At 43.3% G+C, this 27,212-nt stretch overlaps 1 protein-coding gene across 1 annotated transcript; it reads right to left on the bottom strand.

Moving 5' to 3' along the window:
• Window positions 1-12,088: 12,088 nt before the first annotated feature.
• Window positions 12,089-26,821, bottom strand: LOC148523545 (retinol dehydrogenase 7-like). The gene is made up of 4 exons (XM_088473127.1): window positions 26,509-26,821; window positions 23,601-23,859; window positions 21,565-21,728; window positions 12,089-12,309 (listed from the first exon to the last, which is right to left on the bottom strand). The coding sequence occupies exons 1-4, from the start codon at window positions 26,819-26,821 to the stop codon at window positions 12,089-12,091; spliced, it is 957 nt and encodes a 318-aa protein (XP_088329253.1).
• Window positions 26,822-27,212: the final 391 nt, after the last annotated feature.

Here is a 27,212-nt window from a genome sequence, read left to right on the forward strand (position 1 = left end):
GGCGGCCGGTCGGCGCATGAGCAGGCACTTCGTCACGGTATTTTTTGCAAAAACACTGTGACTAGTGTGTGGAGGGGATTCGCAGGGACAGAGCTTTATTACAAGCTCTGTCCCTGCAAGGGATTTGTAGGTATAAATTATGTGGGACAGGTATGCGGAGGTGTAAATGATATAGGACAGGTATGCGGAGGTGTAAATGATATAGGACAGGTATGTGGAGGTGTAAATGATATAGGACAGGTATGCGGAGGTGTAAATGATATAGGACAGGTATGCGGAGGTGTAAATGATGCGGGAGAGGTATGCGGAGGTGTAAATGATATAGGACAGGTATGCGGAGGTGTAAATGATGTGGGACAGGTATGCGGAGGTGTAAATGATGTGGTGGCATCAGGTGCGACTATGGCAGACTGGGATTTCCCTGACATGGTCACATCTGATGCGACCAGATAGAAATGCCCACTAGACAGAAACATTTAGAAACCCATTCTCTGAATATTGGTTCTCTTGATGATGTGAGTGCAGGCTTATCTCACTAACACCCACTTTCCTTTCCTGATATTTCCCTCACTACTGAGTGGAATTAATAATACCAGATCGCTGTAGCTGCCAGGACACCTCCACCTTACCTATACTCCTCACACTGGGCATAGCGTGAGCAATCTGAGGCATATAAAATTGGTAGACAGCCATACGGGTCCACTGTACCAGTTGCAAACGCAGGATTTTGAAAGGGGGTTTTCCAAATCCTTGGTTGCCGAGCCAATAAAAAAACATCTAGTCACAAATATATATATATATATATATATATATATATATATGTGAGAGCTATATAGGGACAGCGCGCAGTAAATAGTGATTCCCTCAAACTGAGTTAGATAATGTGATAGTAAATTAACTGTGTATAAATAATGTGCATCTAGTGTAATAAGTGGTCGTTAGTGTAATAACGTCCGTAAAGTCACTGATCTTTAATTAAAAGGTGGCAGCAGTCCTCTTGGGGTCCGTTTGGCCAACGGGTGGCGTGATTCTGGAAAAAAGGTTTAAGAAGACGTGCCTGATGGTGTAATATTTTATGTAAATTAGTAACTGGTGCTCAAATAATGAATGTGCATACCAAAAATAAATTATTTTACGCTTATCTGATATCCAGAAATGAGTGGTCCACACTGGATGGACTAAATGGGATGTTGTCGGCCGGATCACCTTAACAAAGAGCTCGTGGAAGCCTGCTACTGGTTTTCACCAAGGTTTGAGATTTGGTATCGATATAAAAACCTCTAGCGTATATGTAACCATCAGATGGAGGAGGCTACGCGGCGCCCCGGTGGTGCCCGGTGGCAGCGACTCGGTCAGCTGCTCCCTCTCTCCGTGGTGGTGGTGGACTGTGCAATAACACACAGTCGTCACCCAGCAGCACCAGCAGCCGTACAGCGCAGAGCACACAGCAGCACCACCACGGAGAGAGGGAGCAGCTGACCGAGCCACTGACACCGGGCAACGCCGGGGGCCGCGCAGCATCCTCCATCTGACGGTTACATACACGCTAGAGGTTTTTATATCGATACCAAATCTCAAACCTTGGTGAAAACCAGTTTCAAAGTGACGCCTTAGCAGACTTGCACAAGCTCTTTATTAAGGTGATCCAGCCAACGACATCCCATTCAACCACTTAACTGACGAATTCTTTCTCCAAAAACCGCTCCGAAATTGTCGGTTTATTTTATGATTGAATTAGGTCAGGAACAGCTTATTAAAACTTATCCAACACAATTTTGTAAAAAAAAAATGCTGTATACCATAAAAATGGCAATTTTTATGGTATATACTAGTACTGATGGCCATCGATAGAAACATCGATTGTGACCACAGCTGCTGATGTTTCCTTAACATCGGTTGGGGGCTGCCATCTATATACGTGTATGTGTATATATATATATATATATATATATATATAATGTGTGTGTATATATATATATATATATATATGTATATAACTATATATATATGTGTGTGTATATATATATATATATATATATATATATATATACACACATATATATATATATACATATATATACACATATATATATCAGGTCTGTCTGGTATGGTCGTATCTGATACGACCATGCCAGGCAAGTGGTTAATCCATCCAGTGTGGACCACTCATTTCTGGATATCAGATAAGCTTAAAATAATTTCTTTTTGGTACGCACATTCATTATTTGAGCACTAGTTACTAATTTACATAAAATATTACACTATCAGGCGCATGTCTTCTTAAACCTTTTTTCCATATATATATATAAACAGCTTACACAGGATTTAGGACAACTACAGTAAAATATACCACTCAGCCCATGATGGGGTACACACACACTGACTGACACAGACACACACACCTCTATCAATAAAAAACATGAATGCAGCAGGCAAATAAATACAGCCAGCAAGATTTGTTACAGCCCCCCCCTCCCCCCCAGTGCCCCTTATACAGTGCCCCATTAGTGCCTCTTATGCAGTGCCCCATATACAGTTCCCCCTATGCAGTGTCCCCAGTAGTGGTCCCCCTATGCAGTGTCCCCAGTAGTGTCCCTTATACAGTGCCCTCAGTAGTGTCCCTTATACAGTGTCCCCAGTAGTGTCCCTTATACAGTGTCCCCAGTAGTACCCATTATACAGTACCCCCAGTACTGCCTCTCATACAGTGCTCCCAGTAGTGTCCCTTATGCAGAGGCCCCAGTAGTGCCCCATATACAGCGCCCCCCAGTAGTGGTCCCCTTATGCAGTGCCCCTTATACAGTGCCCTCAGTAGTACCCCTTATAGAGTGCCCCCAGTAGTGGTCCCCCCTATGCAGTGCCCCCAGTAGTGGTCCCCCCTATGCAGTGCCAGCAGTAGTGGTCCCCCCTATGTAGTGTCCCCAGTAGTGGTACCCCTATGCAGTGCCCCCAGTAGTGCGCCTTATACAGTGCCCCCAGTAGTAGTCCACCTATGCAGTACCCCCAGTAGTGGTCCCCCCTATGAATTGTCCCTTATACAGTGCCCCATGTAGTGGCGCCCCTATGCAATACCCTAGTAGAATTCCCCACTATGCAGTGCCCCTTATACAGTGCCCCATGCAATACCCCAGTAGAATTCCTCCCTATGCAGTGCCCCTTACATACATAGGACAAAGTAATATAAAATAAAAAAACACTTACTGTTACTAATTCCCGCGCCTGCTGCTGTCTGCTCCTCCGTCCTCCCGGCCTGCTCTGTGCTATGGGAGAGACGTCATGACATCTTGACGTCCACCAGCGGCTCCTGCCCCCTTACCTGAGGATGGCTGCCGCTGTTGCTGGCTTGGGTCCCGGCACCTGCTCAATTGCATGAATCTGGCAGCTGTTGGGACCGGTGCATGCGCATCCGCGGCAGTGGCGCTGCACATGTGCACGCTTAACACCAGGTTCTCGGGGATGCATTGCTTGCAGTATTAATTATTATTACGTACTATCTTTCCTGCCAACTGAGACACTGAGGACTGCTGTGCTCTCTCTCCCTAGTGCCGCTACCTGGAACTCTGAGACTGCAGCTGGGGTAAGAGATCAGCCGGCTACTTGGTCACGCCGCTTTCATCCGAGTGCAGGGGAGGTTGAGCATAGTGCTGACTGGATTGCCATATTAAGTCCGGATAATTTTAAGGACTGTGCATTTAATAACATTTGGTGCCATTTGGCAACATCAATTAATAGGCACAAACAAGTGGGTAATATTGATAAAATTGCTTCGGACAACATTTTTTAATTTGAGGTGTTATAGTTGTATTGCTTTGCATAGGGGCCTTGTCGTGGGAGTGGCCCACATGACCAGCTGCGCTGTACAGAATGGTGGTAGCAGCACCTTCACCAACCACTCACACCAAAGTCACCGTGTGCCCTGTGCACAGACTGCTATGTAACCTATCCTATTCAAGTAACCATGGGCCCAAAGCACCTCTCTTCCCATCCCTTACTGGTGCCACCACTATCTCTTCCATTGATAATGTCATTACATTTTGTTTTTGTTATTGCTCAGCTTTAACTTGACAGATCGAGATGAAACAAAGTGCTGGTTATTTCTCAGAGTTTCCACTACAAAATTATAGTTTTTGCGGCAAATTGGAAAAAACAGACAGATACAACGTCCTTATAATATTAGTATAGATGTAATACCATGCTACAGAGCTGGATTAAGTCTTCGGCAGACCGGAGGCACTTAAGACAGAGGGTACGGGCCCTATGGTCTAAAATATTTATTTATTTATTTATATAGATACAATAGATGGATAGGAAAAAAATGAAACTAACTGTATACATTCACTGTATACATTACTTAATCAAAATGAAGGTTCCAGTTATTATTTCATAGTTGGATTGTTGGTAACTTTTTTTTAACATGCTTCTCGAGAGGAATCCGACAACTTTTAATTTGCTGCCAATGTAGCACAGCTCCCATCTGTCCCGCTTCTGGTAGAAGAGTCCCAATTTGAAATCACTGCCCATAATGACATTGTTCCAACTACATGGGTCAGTTGGGAGATAATTCCCAGTTATTGCCCAATCTGGCATTGCTGCGCGAGACATTCCCAGTGTTATTTTGGTGGGATGTATGTTGGTTGGGAACATCCTAGTGCTTCTAAATTTCTAGGCAGGCCTATGGGGGTGCGAGGCGGTCCAAACATGTCATGCCCTTAGCGACTATGCTCCTTGGTGGTGTGACAATACCCCCTCTTGGTGGCAGGGCGACTTTCTGCAAAAAATAAATAAATATTCAGTTATGTATAAATCAAGTTACTTTATATACACTATTAACGTAGTAATAAACAACTTTTTATATATACGAATGTAAAATAGTGTCTACACTGCACCTCTAGATTTCTCTTTACTGATGCTTACTCCCATATTTCCTCCTTAACCTAACCCTCTCATCTGGGAATGAAGAAACCCTCACTTGACTGTGTTGCTTCCCCCAGCCACATTTCTCTCCTCTACTTCACCCCCAACCCTTTTGAGCAGGTTGTACATTGCTGGGTACACCCTATGAGATACGTTGTTCTTAAACCCGGCGAACCACATATTACATAGTGCATCTACAGGTGTGTACTGTCGATATGCTTGTGAATGACGTCGTTCAGACATATTAGGTCGGCCCTGCAGCACAGCCATAGCTGATATAACTTGCCTATGCATACGGGTGACCCGTCGACCACCCGTACACTTGCAGCAGGAACAGCCAAACACTGGCATCACAACTGGGTGGGCAAATTCAAATGCCCACCCAGTTGTGATGTTTAGAAAGACATATCGAGCTTCCAATCGTTAAGTGTGTACCAAATCGGCTGCTCAGTCGGCGGGACAGCCGGTCGACCGCTGGGTCACTTAAGTATGTAGCCAGTTTATGACTGTCTTATCTGCTTCCTCACCACATATTTCCCTTGTTACTTGTCACTTACGTCCTGTTTAGAGTATGTATGGGGCATATTCAATTAGGTGCAAGAATAGCAAATATGCCACACCTGCTGGGTTTTTCCTGCAGGTGCAGGGTTTTTGCTATTTTGAGCGCTGGGAGGTTTTTTTGAGCACCTCCAAAGCAAGTCTGATGTTACCTAACATCATTAATTTTAGGAAAAATCAGCAGGACTTGCTCTAGGACCCACCCCTGAGGACTAATTGAGTAATTGGAAGTTTCCAATTAGCTTAATTAGTCCTTAATTACCTTCCGAAGCAGTGTCTTCTTCCTCCAGCGTCAGGACCCAGGCTCCTGCAGCAGGGTGAGTATGCCAGTGTGTGTGAATGTGTATGAGTGAGTCTGGTGTGTGAGTGACCCCCGGTGTGTATGAATCCCCATGTGTGCCCTCACCTCCCTGTAATGGGCGCTGGGAGAACTACATCTCCCAGCAGCCTTGCTCCTTCCACCATCCCCCAGAGCCTCCTACCAGCCCCCTGACCAGGGACAGGATGGAGGGGAAACCACCAGGAGCTGCGGAGACCACTGGAGACATCCAGACATGTAAGTATATATTTTATTTTTAGCTCTGAAAACCCCGTGACCATTTTATAAAAATTGGATACCGCGGGTATCGGGAGCGAGAATACCCGCGGTAATCCAAAATTGGCCGCAAGGTTTTTTACCTCGCTAAACCTTGCACCCAATTGAATATGCCACTATGTATCTGTTCTGTTAATAAAGCTGCATTGTTGTTATGGGTAGCAGTCGGGAAGCCGACGGACGTAATCCCGACCGCCGGCTTCCCGACTGTCTAATCCCAGCAGGGGTCTAATGACAGGCGTCAAAATCACGACGCCTGTCATTGGACCTACGCTGAGAGCCTGACACCCGGCTTACCGATCGAAGGTAAGCCGAGCGCCGGGCGAGGACAGCCGCAGGGGGGGGAGGGTTAGGTTTGGGGCTCCCAGGGGGGATTTAAGGTTAGGCTAGGGGAAGGGGGGGTTAGGGTTAGGCACCCCCGGGGGGAGGTTAGGGCTAGGCACCCCCCCCGGGGGACTTAGACTTAGGTGGCGGGAAAGAGGGGGTTAGGTTTAGGCACTTAGAGGGGGGATTAAGGTTAGGCACTTGGGGGGGAGGTTAGGGTTAGGCACCCCTAAGGGAGGGTTAGGGGATAGAATAGGGTTAGGAAATACTTGCCCATGCGGCCAGCGGTAAATCATACTGATTACGTTGTTACTGTATATGCTGTTCTCCAGTAAAGAAGCACACAGTGTTTGCTTCAATCTGAGTGTGCTGTTACATACTGTATAGAGACATCCTCTCATGGATGTAATACTTCTTTCCAAGAGATGTGGCTTGACCATTAGTAGTAAATGCTAGAGTAGCATAGCCCTATTTGTACAATTAATAAAGTCACATTTTTCATATAAAATGTAATCACATACAAACAAATACAACACCAATGTAAAATACTATTTAAATTAAATACAAACATCTATTTTTTTCCCAGATGAAAAACAAATGGGAATCGACTTGCTTGTAGTACAGGTTGAGTCTCCCATATCCAAATATTTAGCAACAAGTTTTATCATTCACAATGAGTGGTAAAACTTCTTGTGTATGATAATGGTGCTCCAGCCAATCAGCTCCCAACTGTCATCTATTTAAAAAAATGACAGTTGGAGGCTGATTGGCTGGAGCACGATTTATCATACACAACTTGTTTTATCACTTGTTGATAAATGAGGCCCACAGTCTGTAAAATGACAGTTACAGTAGGAGCTATTTGGTTAGTACTTTATTTCTCTCCTTTATCTCTCTCCAAGCTTTGATAAATCTCCCCCAATGTGAGGAAACAATGGGTTAAGATGACACCACATTGGAAGCACCTCTTTTTTCATAGAGGGCCTGATTCAGACGCAGTGTTGAGGTCAGGCAGATGTTCTCAGACGTATGTGTCTGAGTCACACTATGCTTGGATCCATATGGTTACCGCCAGGGTACTGTATGCGTCATGAGCATGTTGTGGTCAGCGACTGTGACTTTTTACACAGTTGCTCTGAGTTCGGCGGCCATGTTCAGATGGACATTCTGTGCCACCATAGGGCTGGTGCAATGTACAATGGTGCGACCGATGCAAGACTGATGGAAGCGACTTTTCACATTAGTGCCAAGCGGTGGGCGCCTCTCTACAAATGCCAACGGCAGCAGCATTAGCATAAAGACGCAATTGCATAGTGTAAATTGTTGCAGCGGCATTAGCGCCTACCTCTGAATCAGGCCCAGAATATAGATTCTGATCAGTGTCATTTTTAGCCATTTGTTCTCCAAACATTACAGGAGAAAAGGGAACTGGCCTGGCCAATACAGGTTATTACCGCTGAACCTCACCCTCTTTACCTTATCCCCTGCTATGGTTTTAAACCCATACATTTATTATATATATTTGTTTAAACCATGGTTTTAAGTTATATATGTATACATTGTATTGCTGACTGTAATTCACGTTTAATCTAGTACCAGTTTTCTAAAAGAGTGATAGTCTGCCACCCAGCACTGCAATGAGATCTCAAGTGAATAGGCTCCTTTGTTTCAGATTTAGAACAATGACAATTGCTACATTCATGAAGACGCTCTTTTGAGAGATACATTTTGTGAACCTGATATTCTCAAACAGCATAGAGCTGGCAGAAGGCCTGGAACAGAGATGAGCAGCATCTGACATACAGCCCAGCACTGAGAGATAATGACTTCCAACTCAGGAGCCTGATAAAAGTGCAAGTAAAGGAGGGAACCAAAGACTGGATAAAAGAGTGCAAATTATATGAGGAAGATCTTTGGTGCCAATTACAACAACAAAGTACAGAGACTTCTGTACTGGCGGATTCCAGTGGGGATGAGTTAATATTGTGTGATGATGATAATAACAACAACACTAATGAGAGTGGGGATGAGTAATAAGATGATGATGATTATAACAACAACACTAATGTGAGAGAGGATGAGGGAAATAACATCTTCCAACTGTATACATGATTAAGAACACTGTTAGCTGCCTTAAGCCCATTGCTAGCTTGTTTTGTGGGGGCCCAAACAAACCAAGCACTTCAGCCACAAAAGTGGCAGTCCCTGTTGAGAAGTGCTTGTTAAGGGTCGGTGGGAGGGCCAAGGACAATTCCATCGTGGCCCACTTTTCTTTTTATTATGGGCTGTTTGGGGGCATTGCTCTAACACATAACTAATTTGCAACACATTTTTAACCAAAAATAATGTGGAGCCACACAAAATGTTAAATTTTTTAACAGAATTATGGAGCATAGGGGGAGATGTATCATCGGCGACATCGCCGATGTGGTACATCCCCCCAACTTCACGTACATACCGCGGTTAATTACCGCGGTATGTACCAAGAATATCGCAAAGAACAGCTCTCTCGATGAGAGCTGTCCTTTGCTATGCTGTCGGGCAGAGGGACTTCAGGGTTTAACACCCAGAAGTCCTTCTGCGCATGCGCAGAAGGACGCGGGCCACAGGGGCTCTTGGGAGGGATCTGTTCGGATCCCTCCCAGCCCCGAGCGTCGCGCTAAGAAGCCCATAGGGTTCTATTGGGTAACGCCACCTGAAGGTGGTGTTACCTAGCAACGTGAAGCAGCAGAATGCAGCGCTATTCTGCTGCTTAATACATACGGGGAATGCGGTAAAGCCCCCGTAAACTGCATTTTCGGGGGTTTTACCGCATTTTCGCCGATGATACATCTCTCCCATATTTAGTATTATTTAGTAATATTATTTTTTAGTAATTAATCAATTGATCATTCTGTTTTATTTGCCTTCCACTACATACTCCAGCTCCATTTTCCTGTATTGCCTTTGGGCCTTTTAACTAGTTCCCTCATACTCAGACTCTCTGGTGCACCTCATAAATGGAGTACAGGGGTTGTTACCCAATTAGAAAGGAGAGAATGAGGGTCGTAGAGCCAGTTTCTCTTACAACCCTTGTCAATAATACATTCCTTTTATGACCTTTTCCCTTCTCAGTTGCTGCAAAACATATCTTGCAAGGCCATGTCTCAATCAATCAACCAATGCTTTACCTGCCTTCCACTACAAACTCCACCTCCAGTTTCCAGTACTGTCCTCAGGCCCTGGAGCTTGTTTCCCTCATAGTCAGACTCTCTGGTACACCTCATAATGTACTACATGGGTTTTTACCTAATTAGGAAGGAGGGCAGGTGGGTGGATAGTAGTAACATTTTTATAGTTTATTAAACTGCCATCCTTCTTCCACTGCAGTGCCGCAATGTTTCGTGATCTATATTCTTTTAAACTGCTGTGTATTTTTGCCGCTGCACTGTTGTTTAGTTTAACCATAGGGGGAGGGGCCCTAGATTGCACACCCTAAGCACAATGTGAGGTGCTATCTGCTGCGACTTGTAGTGCTGCAAGCAGAAAGAGAAAAATGCAAGTGCACACTCTAACTATGCTAAACCTAATAATAATACTGCTAAAATGCATCAAAGAGGTTCTTAGCATAATAATGGCCATGATTATGGACCTGCCCACCACATCTGGATGACCTCTATCAGGCAGGTCCCTAACACTCCTATGGAACCAATACAGGGCATGGGCCCCCCAGGCCAACCCAGCAGAACCGCCCCACATTTAGCGTAACGTGTATAAGCACTACTACTATGTAGTGTAATATGATAAAGGGGCACTACTGTATGGCGGAAAGTGAATTGGGGCTACTATAGTACTATAGTATGGCCACCTTTTTCCCTATGAGACCACACCCCTTTCTTGGAACATGCAACTGTGGCGCGCACTGTCCCTGTTTATTATGGGGGGGGGGAGGCACCAAAGCGCTCTCTGGCACAGGGCACCAAAATGTCTAGTTACAGCTCTTGTAGGAACAAAAACAGACCCAAATTACATGATTTTAACTGTTTTTATAATTATTATTTTTTTAAATCCAGATCCAAAACCAAAACACATGAGGGTGGTTGTTACGGTTGGTGTCTGAGAGTTACCTGACTCAGGTGATGAACTGGATTCAGCAGAGAACGGCATGACTGGAACCATAGATGAGGTAAATAGCTCTATTGCACAAGACTTATGTGGCAGTGAGAACTGTCTTTGATGATAAATGACAGGAACTTGGAACCAGTAGAAAACTTGGAGGAACCGGACTGGGACCGACAGGAAGACTTGCTGAATTGAACTGGTGAACTTGGAACTTGACTCTGGACTGGAATAACGTGGATTGAACTGAAGAACTTGGGCTTTGACTCTGGACTGGAGGAGCCTGGGATACCCTTGTACTCAGAATTAGCAAGAACTATACACCACAGGAAGTAACGAGATGTTCAGGCACTGAGTGCTATCAGAGGAGGATCTTTATACTCTGGGTCTAGCAGGAATTGGTGGATACAGTCATGTGGTCTGGCAGTGCATTTAGAGAAGTGGAGGGCAAACTTATCTGCAGCACTGAGAGTCAGAACTACACCTGCAATTCCAATCAAGCCTAGCAGTGTTCACAGACAGAGGAGAGCCCAGGTGAATAATCAAGGTGTAAAGGAGCTCAGTCCAAATGCAATCACAGTAGTGTCACAGCCAGCACGATCCAGAGCAGATCTTCCAGGCAAACCGCGCACACAGATCCACGGGACAGCTGACAGGGGTAAGTCTCAAAGCAAAAGGTGAAAAACTAGCCAGGGTAGTGACAGTGGTTTTGGCAAAACCAAAACACGATGATAGAACCAAACAACAATATACAGGGGTCCGCGCACATCTCTAGTTGGCACCCTAATGGCGTTATATTTTTTAACACACAAGTTTTAAAATTTTATTATTTTTTATAATAACTGTGCCTGAACACACAACACAGTGCCTCACAGCACTCTAACTTAAGGGTGGCACCCTACTGACGTTATATTTTTTAACACACAAGTTTTAAAATGTTATAATTTTTTTTATAACCGCACAGCGCCCCTAGTATAAGAATGGCACCCTAATGACGGTATATTTTTTATATTTTTAACACACATTTTAAAATGTTATTATTTTTTTACAACAGTGCCTGAACACACACCACAGTGCCTCACAGCACTCATGTCTGGCCAAACTGAACACTAGAAAGCTAACCAGCATATCTAAGGAGAGGAGCTTCCCTTAAGCTGGCTCACAGGTGCAGCAGCATTCCAACACCTTCACTGGCAGAGAGCACAGGTGTGCATACTACAACCAGATGGGATAGTGAAAAACAGAGGAGGATGTCAATTAGGAGGTAGGATTGTGTGCAGGGATGAGGGAGGGGGAGAATGCACATACAGTATCATATTAAATAGGTTCGGCTCAACCCTGGGCTTTATAGACAGCAGCCAAGACTTCTTTAGACATAGTTTGAATCAAAGAAAATAAAAAGAAATAAGCCTGTGCTGGGTAACTCCCATATTATACATGGTACCAGCTCTGTGGCAATTTAAATGGCCTAAATGTACACAAAACAAAAAGACAGTTGAGTCAGCTCTTGCCCCCACTTATGCTTTTAACTAATTGGCTCCTTTAGCAAAAGTGTGTTTGTGCTTTACCACTCACCTGAATGTTCTGTTCTTTTGTATCCTAATGTTCTCTTCTTGCTGGTTTTGGTGCATTCCAAGATGCCACATAGTCACTAATGAAAGTAGGCAGGTAGGAAAGGGGAATGACAAATAGTTTAGCATCCCATCCAGCAGCGTATCGTGTCCATGGGTGACAAGCGGTCAGTGCATGCTCCATACAGTTTGTTACTCGGAAGATTTTGGAAGAGCCTGAATTAGTCATATCTTCTATATTCTGTAGCCCTATATACATACAATATATTATATAAAATTATTAATATTTAATAAATATTCACTTGATTTGCAAAACTCTATGCCTATGCAAATGTATGACAGTTTAGGGATGCTATGCAAAATACAAATAACCATAATTTGTAAATGTGATTAAAATGTAAAACTTTTGTAACTTATTTTAAGGTACGCTATTACAAAAGTATCACACTTTTATAGAGATTCAAAGAGTGGAAAAAAAACAAATATATACATAAGTGTTACATTTTTTTTTTACCTAACTTGGCATATTTCACATATTACTTTTTTACATAATGGAATCAAATTACATTAATTTGTTTTATATATATATATATATATATATATATATGTGTGTGTGTGTGTTTTACACAAACTCTGCACTTGATGTTTTGATATTGTATATATTTGCGATATCTATTTTTACCCATCATTTACCGGGACACAAGCACGCAAAAATGAATAGATAACTCTATCTGATGTGCAAGGATAAGATTAGTATTCCAATAACAGGGCACTCAAACAAGCAGTAACTAATAAAATATAACTTTTATTTGGACATTAAAAGCAAATTATAAAATCATATAGTAATGTATTATGTAAAACGTGAGTGTAAGTAGTTATCAGTCTCGTGTTCTCTGTGCCCCCTCTTATTATTTTGCCTTCCCTTCTAATCTCTCTGTCTCTGTCTTTTCCCTTTTCTGTCTTTCCCCCTCTTTCTCTGTCTTTCTCTGTCTCTCTGTCTTTTCCCTTTTCTGTCTTTCCCTCTTTCCCTGTCTTTCTCTGTCTCTCTGTCTTTTCCCTTTTCTGTCTTTCCGCTCTTTCTCTGTCTTTCTCTGTCTCTCTGTCTTTTCCATTTTCTGTCTTTCCCCCTCTTTCCCTGTCTTTCTCTGTCTCTCTGCCACCCAACTTTCTTCTCACATCCACATGGCAACAGCTTCAAAACTCATAATGACTTTAAAACAAACAGAATAAAATCTGTACAATGACTTTGTACCCTATAAACATAATAATACTTTTCATTATCTTCTCACTTCACACTACAGATTTCTATGAATATTATTGCATGGCACTGAATGCATTAAGCTCATGTGTAAGTCTGTATGATCTCTGTAGCAGGGATGGAGTCATGCAGGCTCTTATAGTGGAGATTAATATTCAGCTTTGCTGGTGAAAAGGCAGATGCTGCAAAGTGGAGAGAAGAAGCCCCCCTTACCACCCTACCACACATCCCTGCAGCTCTCTCTCTCCTGAGCCTGTGCTAGACTGACACTGTGGGAGATTATATAATAGATTCATATAATTGTGTTCTTATCACTGTACACTGCAAATATTTTGTGGTGAACTATAAATAATATAACTATAATAGTAATAATATTCTATGGGGTTGCAAATTTGCATAATTTTGCTCAGAGCCCTATGGAGCTGCGAGCACTTTCATGCGAATTCGGGCTACCGTCAAGTGCACCCGTTGTCATGATGACTCGGACCTGCGAGCACATCGTGTGGAATTGGATTGACCCCTATCTGTCCACTAAATCTATAATAACTTTTTTATTACTTACAGTAGTTCATCAATGAACAGCTGAGAATGTTTTATTGGGGCAGACAATGCTAGCATATTGCAATATACATTTATATATTGTATGGGAGAAAAGCCACTTGTTGCATGTTTCTTAAGACAATAGTTCTTGGTTCTCTTCAATATAGGCAGGGGAGCAGGGACGCTTACCTTGGGGCTCCCACACAACAGTGGTATGGACCATAATAATTGAGCAGGTGTGCATGTGGGGCCTAAGCAATTATGGAGAAGGGCATGAGGGGCACAGACTACTGAGGAGGGCACGAGGGGCAGAAGCTGGTGAGGTGGTGGATATATACTGTAGGGCTATGGATGGCAATATACAGAATAGGTTAAACATCAGAAAGAGAAGGTAAGATCCCATTTTATCTGAGTTGCACTTTTGTTATCTATATATTGCACACTGGATAAGACTACAGGGGGTATTAATCAAAGCTTGAAGAGAGATACAATTGTGAGAAATAAAGTACCAACCAATCAGCTCCTGTTATTTTTCAAACAGAGTATGCAAAATGTAAGTTAGAAGCTGATTGGTTGGTACTTTATCTATCACATTTTTATATCTCTCTGAGCTTTCATAAATACAGTACAGTAAATACAGTATGTCTTAAATAGACTAAGCCAGTGGTTCCCAAACTTTGCACTGCGGCACCATGGGGTGTCTCGGGATACTTACAGGGGTCCTCAGGTTGGTTGTCCAGCACCAAATCAAATTCTTTATGGTCAATGTAATGTAAATATGTGCACAAACAGAAGCACAAACCTGTCCACCACTATATAACCATACCTAATTTTGACAGGTAAGCACAATTTATTTCACTGTACTACTTCACAAATTTTTTTTTCAATAACAAACTTTTGGCTTAAGGGTGTCGTAAAAACAATTCTGATGCACTAGGGTGCCGTGATTCAGAAAAAGTTTGGGCACCACTGGACTTTAGACACAATTTAGAACCACATATATATATAAAAATACACCCACAAAATTGCAATTTTTAAAATTGCATGCATGTTAAGGTGCTGCACAACCTGCCCAAAATACTGTGTAAGATTGAATATCTGGAAGCAATTTGAGTATATGTCGATGAGATCATGAACTAGATACACCAATCATCACCAAGGGATTCAGTATAATTTCCCGCCGGCCGCATGCCCGGTGGTTCAAATCCCGACAGCGGCAGCCCGGCAAGGATGAAAATCCCGATTGTCCCAAGGTAAGTATTCACTAATCTATTTTCCCCCCTAACCCTCCCTTAGGGGTGCCTAACCCTAACCTCCCCCCTAAGTGCCTAACCCTAATCCCCCCTCTAAGTGCCAAAACCGGGGGGGTGCCTAACCCTAACCTTTCCCCAGGGGTGCCTAACCCTAACCCCCCTTCCCCTAGCTTAAAACTAACCTAAGTCCCCTCCCCCGGGAATCCTAAACCTAACCCCCCCCACGGCTGTCCGCGCCCGTCGCCCGACTTACCTTCGATCGGTAAGCCGGGTGTCAGTCTCCCGGCTTAGGGAAAATGACAGGCGTCGGGATTTCGACGCCTGTCATTTAACCCTTGCCGGCATTATACAGTCGGGAAGCTGGCGGTCGGGATTCCGTCCATCGGCTTCCCGACTGATTCCCTCACCAAGAACTTGATGGTAATGACTGACGATTAAACAGTATATATAGATAAAGGTTACAAATGACAAATTCCACCCCCAATGAAACCAGCACCATTGCTGAAATCCTAGGCTGGTTACAGCTAATGCGGGGACACAGATAGCTTGGGGTGCCTATGTATAATTTGTGCAATTCCAGTAATATACCTAAAAAATCAGGTATGGTCTATGAGTTTAAGATTCATTATGTTGACATTCAGACGGACTGAATGTTGACAATGTGAATCTCGACTGGGTCGCAACATTGACATTTGACATTCACATTGTCGGTACTGCCATAATGTCATTATAAACGTTAATGGTGAGAATGTTGACAATACTATCTAACCCTAACCGCAGCCTAATCCTAACACAAAACTCAAACCCTAACGCTGATATGTTCATAATGTTGACATTTTGAACATAACAACATTATGGACATGTTGACATTCTGAACCATTTGACATTACAGTGTTGACATTGTAAATGTTGACATCAAGGCTGCATACCTACAAATACTACTTCTCTACCTCTGTGAGTATCTCTAGTGAATGATCCAGAAACAAAATTACATAGATTTATCATATCTTTCTTTCTGATTTCTTGCAGATGGAAATAAGTTGGGATAAGAACCAGACAACAGTTGAATAGATAAAGCTACAGTAAAATCCACCACGGTTTAAATCAACCTTCATCAGCATAACATTTATGCACTGTTGTGTTGTGTTGGGAGAGAAATCGAGGAAGACCCTGAGATCACTTTACCTCTTTACTGTATAAGATTTGTTTAATTTAGTTTACTTGTTTTTAAATAATTTTATTTTTACTATGAGGAATTACTGTAATGAGTCAAATAAGCATTCATTGGACTCTTACCATGTTAGATATCTTGTAGCACAATAGATCACTGTAAATAAGTGTACTTTTTGCACCAAGGCGAAGGGGTACATGGGCTTAAACTGTACCATAGCCGTCCACTATCTTCACTGATATTTGTATTATGCATGAAAGCTCTGACAAGCAGGGGCGTATTTATAATGGGTGCAGGGTGTGTGGTGCACATGAACCCGTGGGTCCAGGCCTGCACCGCACACCCTGCACCCATAAAACTTTCCTCTCTGGAGTCCCACGTCAGCTCTGGTGTCTGTGCCTGTAAAAAACGGCTGGAAAATGACCGCTGCAACCATTTTCCTATTGTATGTGCAGTACAGGGAAAATGGCCACCATGGCCATTTTCCCGGTGACCTGCGCATGTACTATAGGCTGTGAGCACACTCTAGTGCCCAGAGTCCATAAGTGCGGAGCTGGCCGCGTACCGCTCAGTGCGTAGCTGGCCGCCGGAAGGAGAGGAGAGGGCCCGTGACGGAAACGCTCCTGCTGACAAGGCCCATACGGCCAACCCCAACATTTTAGGCCTACGGGTAGGAGTCTCTGTATATAATTGTCACTTTTCGCAGATGATCTTTTGGCGATTATTACCAACCCCACAGTTTCCCTCCCTAACCTGATGAAGGAGTTTGAAACCTTTGGAGAACTGCCCTTTTTAAAATTAATTATTCTAAATCAGTGGCACTAAATCTTAACATCCCTCCTGATGTTCTAATTGGTTTGCAACAGGCTCTTCCATTTAAATGGCATCCTTCAAATTTAAAATACCTTGGTGTGCTTCTCCCCTGAAATCTTTCAAGTCCACTCGCTTAATTTTACTCCCATCCTTGCGAAAATTCAACATGAGCTTACAGTACCTCTTGGTCCAGTAGGTACATTTCGTGGATTGGGAGGGTGAATGTGATTAAAATGAATATCTTGCCTCGTATACTCTATCTATTCCAGTGTTGTTCCCAAGTAGTTGGTTTGCAGATGGTGAGACATTTTGTGTGGAATGGGAAAACTCCACGGTTTAAACATGATATTTTGTTCAGGAAGAGGCATTTGGGTAGTCTCCAACTTCCCCATTTTGGCATTTATTATGATGCAGTTACAGAATGTTGAGTAGAATATACAGTATGATTGTTCTCGGCCAACATCCACAAAACAATGGGTATCTTTCTAAGGCTCCTTTATCAAATGTCCATTAACAGATTTGCTTTGGCTTTCTAGTCCACCTGGGCAGGGCTGGATTAAGGGGGGGGGGGTGACAGGGGCGTTCATCCCTGGGCCACCACACACAGAGGGGCCCCCACTACCGGGGGCCCCCTGTTTGCACAGCGGCGGCTGTGTGTTTGTAATAGCAGCCGATGAGAGTCAGACAGACTCTTATAGGCTGCTGAGTCAACGGAGGAAGCCGGCTGGAGCTCACTCATGTGCTCCGCCTTCCAGCTTCCCTGCAGCGGGTGATGGGAGAGACGTCATGACGTCTCTCCCATGGTGCAGGAGAGAGCGTGCCAGGACTTGGAGCGGACAGCTACAGTCGCGTCAGGAGCGGGGATTCAGTTTTTTTTTTTCTTTGTGTGTGTGTGTGTGTGTTAGAGGCAATGACACTGTATAGAGGGGCTACTACAGGGGTCACTGTATAGGGAGGCCGCTTCATGGGGGGCCTGAATAGGGGACTACTACTGGTGGCAATGCATAGGGGGGACTACTACTGGGGCACTGTATAGGGGAGACTACTCCAGGGGCAATGCATAGGGGGGACTACTACTGGGGGCACTATATAAGGGGCACTGCATAGGGGGGACCACTACTGGGGGCACTGTATAAGGGGGACCACTACTGGGGGCACTGTATAGGGGGGACCTCTACTGGGGGCACTATATAACTGGCACTGGATAGGGGGGACCACTACTGGGGGCACTATATAAGGGGCACTGCATATGGGGGGACCACTACTGGGGGCACTGCATAAGGGGCACTACTACAGGGGGCACTGCATAGGGGGAAGCCATTACTGGGGACATTGCATAAGGGGCACTTCTACAGTGGGCATTGCAAGAAGGGCATTACTACTGGGGGCATTAAGGTGAATAGAATGAAAACAAATTTTTTGTAGTGTGACAAGAAACGGTGGTATATAGGGCCCCCCACAAGTTTGTTGCCCCTGGGCCCCCACAGACCTTAATCCGGCCCTGCACCTGGGGTCTCATATCCAACCATTGGGCTGACTCTCACAGTTTGGAAGCATCTTAGTGGCAAGGAGTATATTTCCTTGACCTATTCCCCTTTGTTGCTCGACAATCCCACATTCCCTCCCTGGGTCTCGATACAGGCATCTCACGAATTGGGTAGTTACTCCTCTGGAGTCATATAACATGCAGGCTAAGTGGTCTCTCCCAAATAAGGAGATATGGTGTTATCTCCAGATTAAACATTTCCTTATGACAAAAGATCTCCGTTCAGCAGGGACTCGAGATTTAAAGCCTTTTGAGCAGTTGGTGGTGTCTCAGACCTTTTCCTCTCATATATTATCAATTATATACAAATTTTTAATTGAGAATAATTTTTCTACATTACCCAAATTCACAAAAAATTGGGAAAAGGAACTTGGCATGGATATCAGCATTCTTCAGTGGAAGTCTATATTTGAAAAATCTTGGAAAATTCCTCCAATATCCTTTCCCTTGAGACTCATCTTAAAGTCTCGATGGTTTTGATAGCCATCCTTTTTATCCAGAGGTGTGGGGCAGATTTGGGAATTCCCCTTCATATATGGCGGTCCTGTCCTGTTTTTTGAAGGTATTTTGGGATGAGGTGATTTTGTTTGCACATGAAATATTTGGTTCACATGTCTCAGATGGACCAGAATTCTGGCTTTTAAACCTACATAATTTTCCATTATCTGTGTATAAAAAAAAAATCGCTTTTGAAATATTTCAATAGTGCAGCCAAGGCTGTTATCCCGTGCACTGGAAATCTATTTCACCCCCAAACCTTCTTGAATGGTTTCAAAGAATTGAAATGTATAGGTCTATGGATGATATTATCATGTCTTCTCCTGATAAGATTCAAATATACTCGACGATCTGGTTGAGTTGGCTGGAATTCTACGTCCGAAAAATATAAAACCCTGCCATGTGTAACTTAATACCTACTCTCAATTACGCTATTTGGGATCGGTTTCCCACGTCCTAGTCCCTCCCCTCTGCTACCCTCCCTATTTCCCTCCTCTTTCTCTCTTGGCTGGTCCATAGATGACAGGGTGCCGATGGTTCTCCCACATCAATGGTTTTGCCCTGATGTTAACAGCTATGTTCTTCCTGCAGCACTCTTCATTAGAGCTGCACCTCCACCGATCAGGGTGGCAGACATAGAAGTCATGGGTTGAAGATGATGGGTGTATTCTAGTCAATGATGTCCTGTCAGACAGGATGAAAGCTCCACCCTCTCATTTAGTTTATGAGTGCTTAATATGTGACTCTCCCTACTTCCAGCCCCAGGCAGGAGGCAGCATACTGTACAAGCTTCGGGGACTGTCTTGTTTGCATATGCCAAACCATTGATGGCTCAAACCATTGCAGATTTTTCAGCAATGGTTGCCTGCTGCCATTGATGGGCAAATAACAATCGTAACCCCTTCAATGTACTACACTAATTCAGGATCCAGTTAACAAGACCAGCAAAATTAAAACAGACTTGACATTCCATTGTACTCATACTTCCCTATATTGCCACCTACTGTTGTAAACTAGTAACACAACACAGGCCTAATGACAATAAGCAATGTCACTGAATATGCTGACTCATGCAAGCTACTGTATTTAAACACTAAAGGGACCTATCCATTACGCGACCTGAAAAACTGAACGACTAGCGTTCAGTCCTTCAGGTCGCCGGGTGCGGTGCCCGCACTGAATGGCGTTCACTGAACGTCTCTCAGTGCAGGATCCCGACCTCCTATCACGGAACATGTGGAACCTGACGATCGTCATCAGGTTGACCAGTATGTTTCGTAGATAGTCGGGGTTGGCAAGGACCCAGCGTGCATGCGCATCGCTGGTCCTTGCCGGCTATCCATTAGATGACTTTGTGATCAATGCGACCAAAACCTCCTGGTTTTGGTCGGATCGTTCAAACAATTGTGTAATGGATAAGCCCCTTTAGGTGCTCTGGTGCCTCATAAGATTGCTGGAATCAAATGCATTCAATTTCAGTCCAGGTGTAGTGGTAGTGGAGTGCACATTTGCTGCAATTCTAAATATGCAAATATCATTAGCTGTACAGACCAACTAATATTGCCTTATTTGTTAGAGAGTGCTACATTTTCTCATGGTGTCTTGATAAAATCAGTGCGCATATTTGTGATTGATAGGTTGTTATAACATTTTGAATTTCTCCTGCAAATAAAAAAACTTGGGGGAGATTTATCAAAGCTTGGAGAGAGATAAAGTATCAACCAATCAGCTTATAACTGTCATTTTGCAGGCTGTGTTTGAAAAATGACAGTTTGGAGCCGATTGGTTAGTACTTTGGTTTCTGATTCAAGTTGGTTCGCAAGGCTGCGTTCACATGCACCTGCTCGCTGCGAAAATATGCTAATGAATGCAATCGCAGCTCTGCACCAAGACGCCCACTACTGTAATAAGCCGCCCACTTCCCATGACATGCATCCGCAAGTCAGCGAAAACATTAGTAACATTGAGTAACATCGGAACCATCCGCACAGTTGTGGTTGACCTGACCCTAACGCAGAAACTGCTAAAATTCCTGTCACCATCTAGACCTCTGCCAGCGGATACAATCGCAGGGGCTTAATTATGCACGCTCCTGTAATGACATTTAAACGCCCAGGCACGCCTGCATTTCTCTGACCACCCCCCGTCACCACCCTCAAACGGTCACTTCCTGTCAATCACTGTGTGAAGACTCTGCGTACTCACTGCGAACGCTTATTGATCGCAGCGGCCGGTTGGCGCACGCACCCTGCATCTTATACGCATGCGCAGAATGCAAACATCGGCAGGCTGCGTGCGAACGCAGCCTTGCAATCCAACCTGAATCAGACCCTTTATCTCTCTCCACTTTATCTCTCTCCAATTGCTCCCTTGATTTCAGTCTTCCTTCAATACTATATCAGAATGACTTTTAATAAAATCTTACATTTGTGTAAGTAATTTTCTCCATATTTCTCTTTGGTCTCAGTTGGCACAGAGTCCCATTTCTCCCTTAAGTTCTTCTTAAACAAAGGCAAATTGGAAATGGCAGTATTGAAGCCACCTGGCTCAATTATGGAAACTTTAACGTCAAAATCATTAAGTTCCCGCCTAAAAACATAAATATGTTAGTTGTACACTGCAAAGAGTAACAGATGACGCAAACTATTCTACTCATGGATAATTATTAAACCCTGCCCCTTTGAGGATAAGTATTGCTGACATTTTTTTATGCCTAGTGTAAACGTAAAGTAACCAATGACATATCTGTAATGGGTGCAGGGTGTGCGGTGCACATGGGTCCAGGGGGGCCCACACCACGCACCCTGCACCCATATATAGTTATACTTACCTCTCTGTAATGCTGGGGCAGGAGAAGACTTGAGTTGTTCAATAACCAGACAGGTTAGTAACTTATAAAGTGCTTAGAGCTGCCATAGGATCCTATGTCAGCATGCTAATCACACATATAGCTAGCGCTGGCAGCACAACAGCCGAGAAAATCCAATAGTAAATATCAAGAAGCGGAATGCACATGTATTTTCTCTGCATTGAGCGTTTGTCACCCATTTCTCTCCTTAGTACATAGACCTGTATGTTAAAAACAAAATGATGGTGTCAGTATTCTGACATAGTGTGGACATTATATTTGCCCACACAGGTACAATGCTTTAAGTAGCATTACAACTATGTAGAGATACTGGCGCCGATATTTTAGTTTTGACCAGTGGCGTAACTAGGGTCTTAGGCGCCCAGGGCAAGATGAAAAATGGCGTTCCCCCAACTGTGTGTGCACGCCAAAAATGAACGTGGCCACATGCCACAAGGGCGTGGCCACTGAAAAATGGGGGCATGTCAACATGACACACCACCGTTTCTCGTCACTCTGGGAACATTCTTTTCCATTCCATATTAATGCCTCCAGTAGTAGTGCCCCTTATTCAGTGCCCCAGTAGTAGTGGCCTTTATACAGTGCCCCCAGTAGCAGTGCCCTTTATACAGTGCCCCCAGTAGTAGTGCCCTTTATACAGTGCCCCCAGTTGTAGTGCCCCTTATACAGTGCCCCCAGTTGTAGTGCCCTTAATACAGTGCCCCCAGTTGTAGTGCCCCTTATGCAGTGCCCTTTATACAGTGTCCCTTAAATAGTGCCCGTCTTAGAGCCCCTTATACAGTTTCCCAGTAGTAGTGCCCCTTATACAGTGCCCCCAGTAGTAGTGTCCCTTAAGCAGTGCCTCTTATACAGTGCCCCAGTAGTAGTGCCCCCAGTAGTAGTGGCCGTTATATAGTGCCCCCAGTAGTAGTGCCTCCAGTAGTGCCCTTTATGCAGTGCCCCCAGAAGTCGTGCCCCTTTATGCAGTGCCCCTTATACAGTGCCCCTTATACAGTGCCCCAGTAGTAGTGTCCCTTATACAATGCCCCCAGTAGTAGTGCCCCTTATGCAGTGCCCCTTATATAGTGCCTCTTATACAGTACCATTAGTAGTGCCCCTTATACAGTCCCCCCAGTAGAAGTGCCCCTTGGTCATAAAGACACACACACAAACACACACTACACAATACTACTTACCTGATGCCCTGCTCCTGCGGTCACTGCCATCCGACTGCTCCATCCCGGGTCCTCGCGCTGAGCAAAATGGGAGGGACATCATAACGTCTCTCTCTTCACCCATTGCGGGAGCTGGAAGGCAGAGCATTGGGCCTGAGTGTAGTAGCCAATAAGAATCTGCTGCTAGCTGCTCCTGGACAGCAGGTGGCGGCGCTCCTTCTCCCCTCCCCCCGCCGCCAGGTCCGACACTGCGCCCAGGGCACTTGACCCGCTCGACCACCCCTAGTTACGCCACTGGTTTCAACCTACAGTCACTGTTGACATACTGTAGTGACTGTTGAATTCATGTAGGTATCCCATTTTGAGTATGTCTGTGTTAGACATAACAAGCACATTTGTTTATTAAGTATATATCCTGCATAATTAATCTGTAGTTACCTTAGTGTGTCAGAGAATGCTTCTACGCCATATTTGGAGATATTGTAACCACCTGGAAAAAGTGCCACTCTGCCAAGAATACTGGCAACATTAACGATCCTTCCTTGAGCTCTCCTGACAAGCGGCAGCAGTGTCAGTGTCACATCAATCATCCCCAATAAATTCACATTTAAAACATTTATAAAATCATCCTTCTTCAGCCACCCATTTGGAACAATTGGACCAGCAATTCCGGCATTATTAACCAAACCCCAGAGTCCTGCAAAATATATTATGGAATAAGTTAGTGATGTAAGAAAAATTGTAGGTACAGTGTATATATAACGAAATCCTTCAAAATATATTATTACAAAATATAACCATAAGAAACATTTTCCAGAAACAAACATTGCTAAAAGGACTATATTTAAAGTTGGTATTGTCATAGGGACACACTCTTAGTAATTGTGCCTCCCACATGCTCATATCAAAACTTGCAAAATAAGAAAATGAAACGAATAAAAAAAACAATTATATATCATAAAACCGGTATGCAGAAATTCAGTGTCGACTGTAATGTCGAATGCTTCTGAATGTCAACAGGTTCAAAATGTTAGATGTTTCATGCTGACATTATGAACATACAGATGTGTCCACATACTGTACATCTTACTTTCTTGCTCGGTAAACAGCCCTTTTAGTTGCGCCATGTCCTGGCATGACTTGGCAGAGCCCAGTGACTTTTCATGTGACTTTTTATCTGCCACAGCCGCTGACACTGTAACGTAGTATTTCACATGCAGATTCACCCGCAGTCACACACAGAATATAGGCATGCCGCATATCATTTTAATCAGTAGAGGCTGCTTGTGTGTCCTATTCGCTTTGTGAATAAGATGCATTTGGAGGAAAAAGTGGCACGAAAAGACGCTCAGCGCTACGAGTTGCACAGTGCTCACGCATTATGTTTAAAGCGACTTGTAACGCACAGAGGTAAGTTGTATGTGAACACGTCTATCAGCCTAAGGGATTAAGGTTCGGTTATTGTTTTGGTACCGGTAGGGTTAGGCTGTATGGTCGACATTCTGACTGTCTACATGCATAATGTCAACATGTTGAACATATCCAGGTTGTGTTAGTGTCTACATAGTGAATATCAACATATCAAATGTCAACTTGTAGACCCTGTTGGCATTCAGACCATGCTGACATTCTCTTGTTGACTTGCTGAATGCTGAACCCCATAAAACCATCTATATTGTGCAATGACAGCCAGGTATGTGCGTATATTGTGCACTCAGCCATATATTTTAATACAAAAATGTATATAAATTCCCATGTTAACAATAGACCCGTGTATCTCATAAAAGGTGCTTTGCTAGGCCTGTAAAACCTGCTTTATGTTCTGCACTCATTACCATGTACAGCAAATCCAGAAAGTCTATCCCACATGTTTAATGAAGTACTCCCAAGGAGGATGTGGTATGACAAGTCGACATGCAGAATGTCGACAGGTTCAGAATGTCAACAGTCAGAATGTCAACACGGACATTAGGTTGACAAGCAATATGTCCAATATGTCCAAATGTCGATATGATTAAAATATCACCATGTTCATATTGTCAACATTTAAAATATCAACATACAGTTTTTTGCATTTGTAAGTCTAATCTGTAACTCTAACCCTTACCCTAACTCTAACCCTTACTCTAACCCTTACCCTAAGACTTATTGTATCCTAACGCTAATGCTAACCCTTACCCTTACTCTAAGACTTACTATACCCTAACGCTAACCTTTACCCTTACTCTAAAAATAACACAAAATTTATTGTCAACATTCTTGTGTCAACATGTTAAATGTCGACAAATTTTAACATGTCGAAATTTTAACCACGTGGCCATTTGTGAAAAGTTGTAATTTTACATGTCGACCATATGTCCATATATGAAAATACAACCAAGGTCTTAACAGATGAACTGAAGATCTCAGTTCTTACACGGCGCTCCTTAAATTACAAATAATAGTATTGCAAAATTGCTAAAATTTATAGTATAATAATGTAAATTATAATAGTGATAGGTCTCCTATACTGTCAACAGCGCTGCATACATTATGGTCAGTTGCTAGTCTGACACACACAGCAAGAACTACAAAAAGGAAAGATTAGGGTGCGCTGCTGCTAGATAATAATGCTTGATTGATTGATTCACGTGACAAACTTCTCTGAATCACAAAACATTTATCGCACATAATAAAATTTACATATTAATAGATAAAATAGCTCTGTAGAGAATAAATTATCAGCAAAATTGTTGCAAGTACTGTGACAGCTTTACATAACTGGAATATATGTATCAATATTTAGATACAGTTAAATTCGATTGCTCACCGCTCAATAATCAGCTATACTGAGTATCCAACAAGTTCATCTAAAAAACAGCATATGGACTGATGCTTGCAATGATAACAGCTCCTTATGTTGAATAAAACTTTGAAAGGTGTGCCACCATATATCCACCAAGGCGATTCCTCCCACAGTAAGAACACAGTGTCAGTCCCCCCTCGACGCGTTTCGCTCCTCTCTGGGAACTTTTTCAAGATCCATATGTCCATGTCGACATTCTGACTGACATTCTGATTGGGTACCCCAAGGAAATGACTTCCGAAAGTTTAAAATGGCAATGCTTTTATTAGCCATGTTTAGCAAGCAAAATCATTGCCCTTTTAACTTTTGTGCATAAACATGATCAGAAGCACTTTAGCACCCAATGTTCAGTAAATAAATAAACCCCCTGGAATTTCACTTTGTATTTGAAGCTTTCATGGATAGTTATTAGGACAACTAACTTGCTAATGAATTTGCATATGTGACAGCAATTTTATTATTTGCTTTGTTATACATAAGTATAGCAAAACTTTAACTCACCTCTATCTCCAACAATACTAGACACCCATTCTGCAGCAGAGCTTACACTCTGACTGTCAGTAACATCCAGTATTACAGTTTGCAGTCTGCTGGAGGTCTCCTTCTTCAGTTTCTCAGCTCCTGTCTCTGTCAGACAGGCAGCCAGAACCCTCATTCCACGTCTGTCCAGCTGCTTTGCCAGCAGGTTCCCAAATCCAGTGTCACATCCGGTGATAAAAACATATTTATCTGTGAGAATCTCCAGTATCTGACTCTGTCTGTACCATCTGTACAGGAGGATGAGAGCCAACACCACCAGCAGAGGGAGCCACATGGTGAAGACAGATATGTCTAAGTGTAACTCTGAAAAGAGAAGGGAGATAATTAATAAATAATAAAAAGTTTTGAATCTTTCTTGAAACTGCAAATATACATTTGCCACCTGTGTCTTGCCTGTGTGTGTGTTTGTGTATATACTGTATATATACAGGTAAAAAAAAGCAATAAGTATAATCTGACAATGTTTATATACATTGATCTGAATATTACACTTGAATATTTGTGCATATTAAAAATCATATCAGTCATATGAGTTAAATGAACTGCAGCTGTCAAACTATTTAAATTGAGATACTGATTGAAGGGCATTCAACTTGATAAAAATCCACGGAGGTGAATGAAACACGTTGCTGTTATTCATTTAAACCATACTCGCCTACACTCTC

Source organism: Taudactylus pleione, unplaced genomic scaffold (assembly GCF_031769625.1).
Source record: "Taudactylus pleione unplaced genomic scaffold, aTauple2 ptg000130l, whole genome shotgun sequence".
Taxonomy (NCBI): Eukaryota; Metazoa; Chordata; class Amphibia; order Anura; family Myobatrachidae; genus Taudactylus; species Taudactylus pleione.

What these genes read in the sequence shown, in the direction of transcription:
- LOC148523545 (XM_088473127.1), bottom strand. Translation starts at nt 26,821, where the DNA reads ATGTGGCTCCCTCTGCTGGTGGTGTTGGCTCTCATCCTCCTGTACAGA. An exon ending in TAGTATTGTTGGAGATAGAG is followed by an intron (nt 23,860 to 26,508) that starts GTGAGTTAAAGT and finishes TATATTTTGCAG; the next exon opens with GACTCTGGGGTTTGGTTAAT. An exon ending in GCATTCTCTGACACACTAAG is followed by an intron (nt 21,729 to 23,600) that starts GTAACTACAGAT and finishes TTATGTTTTTAG; the next exon opens with GCGGGAACTTAATGATTTTG.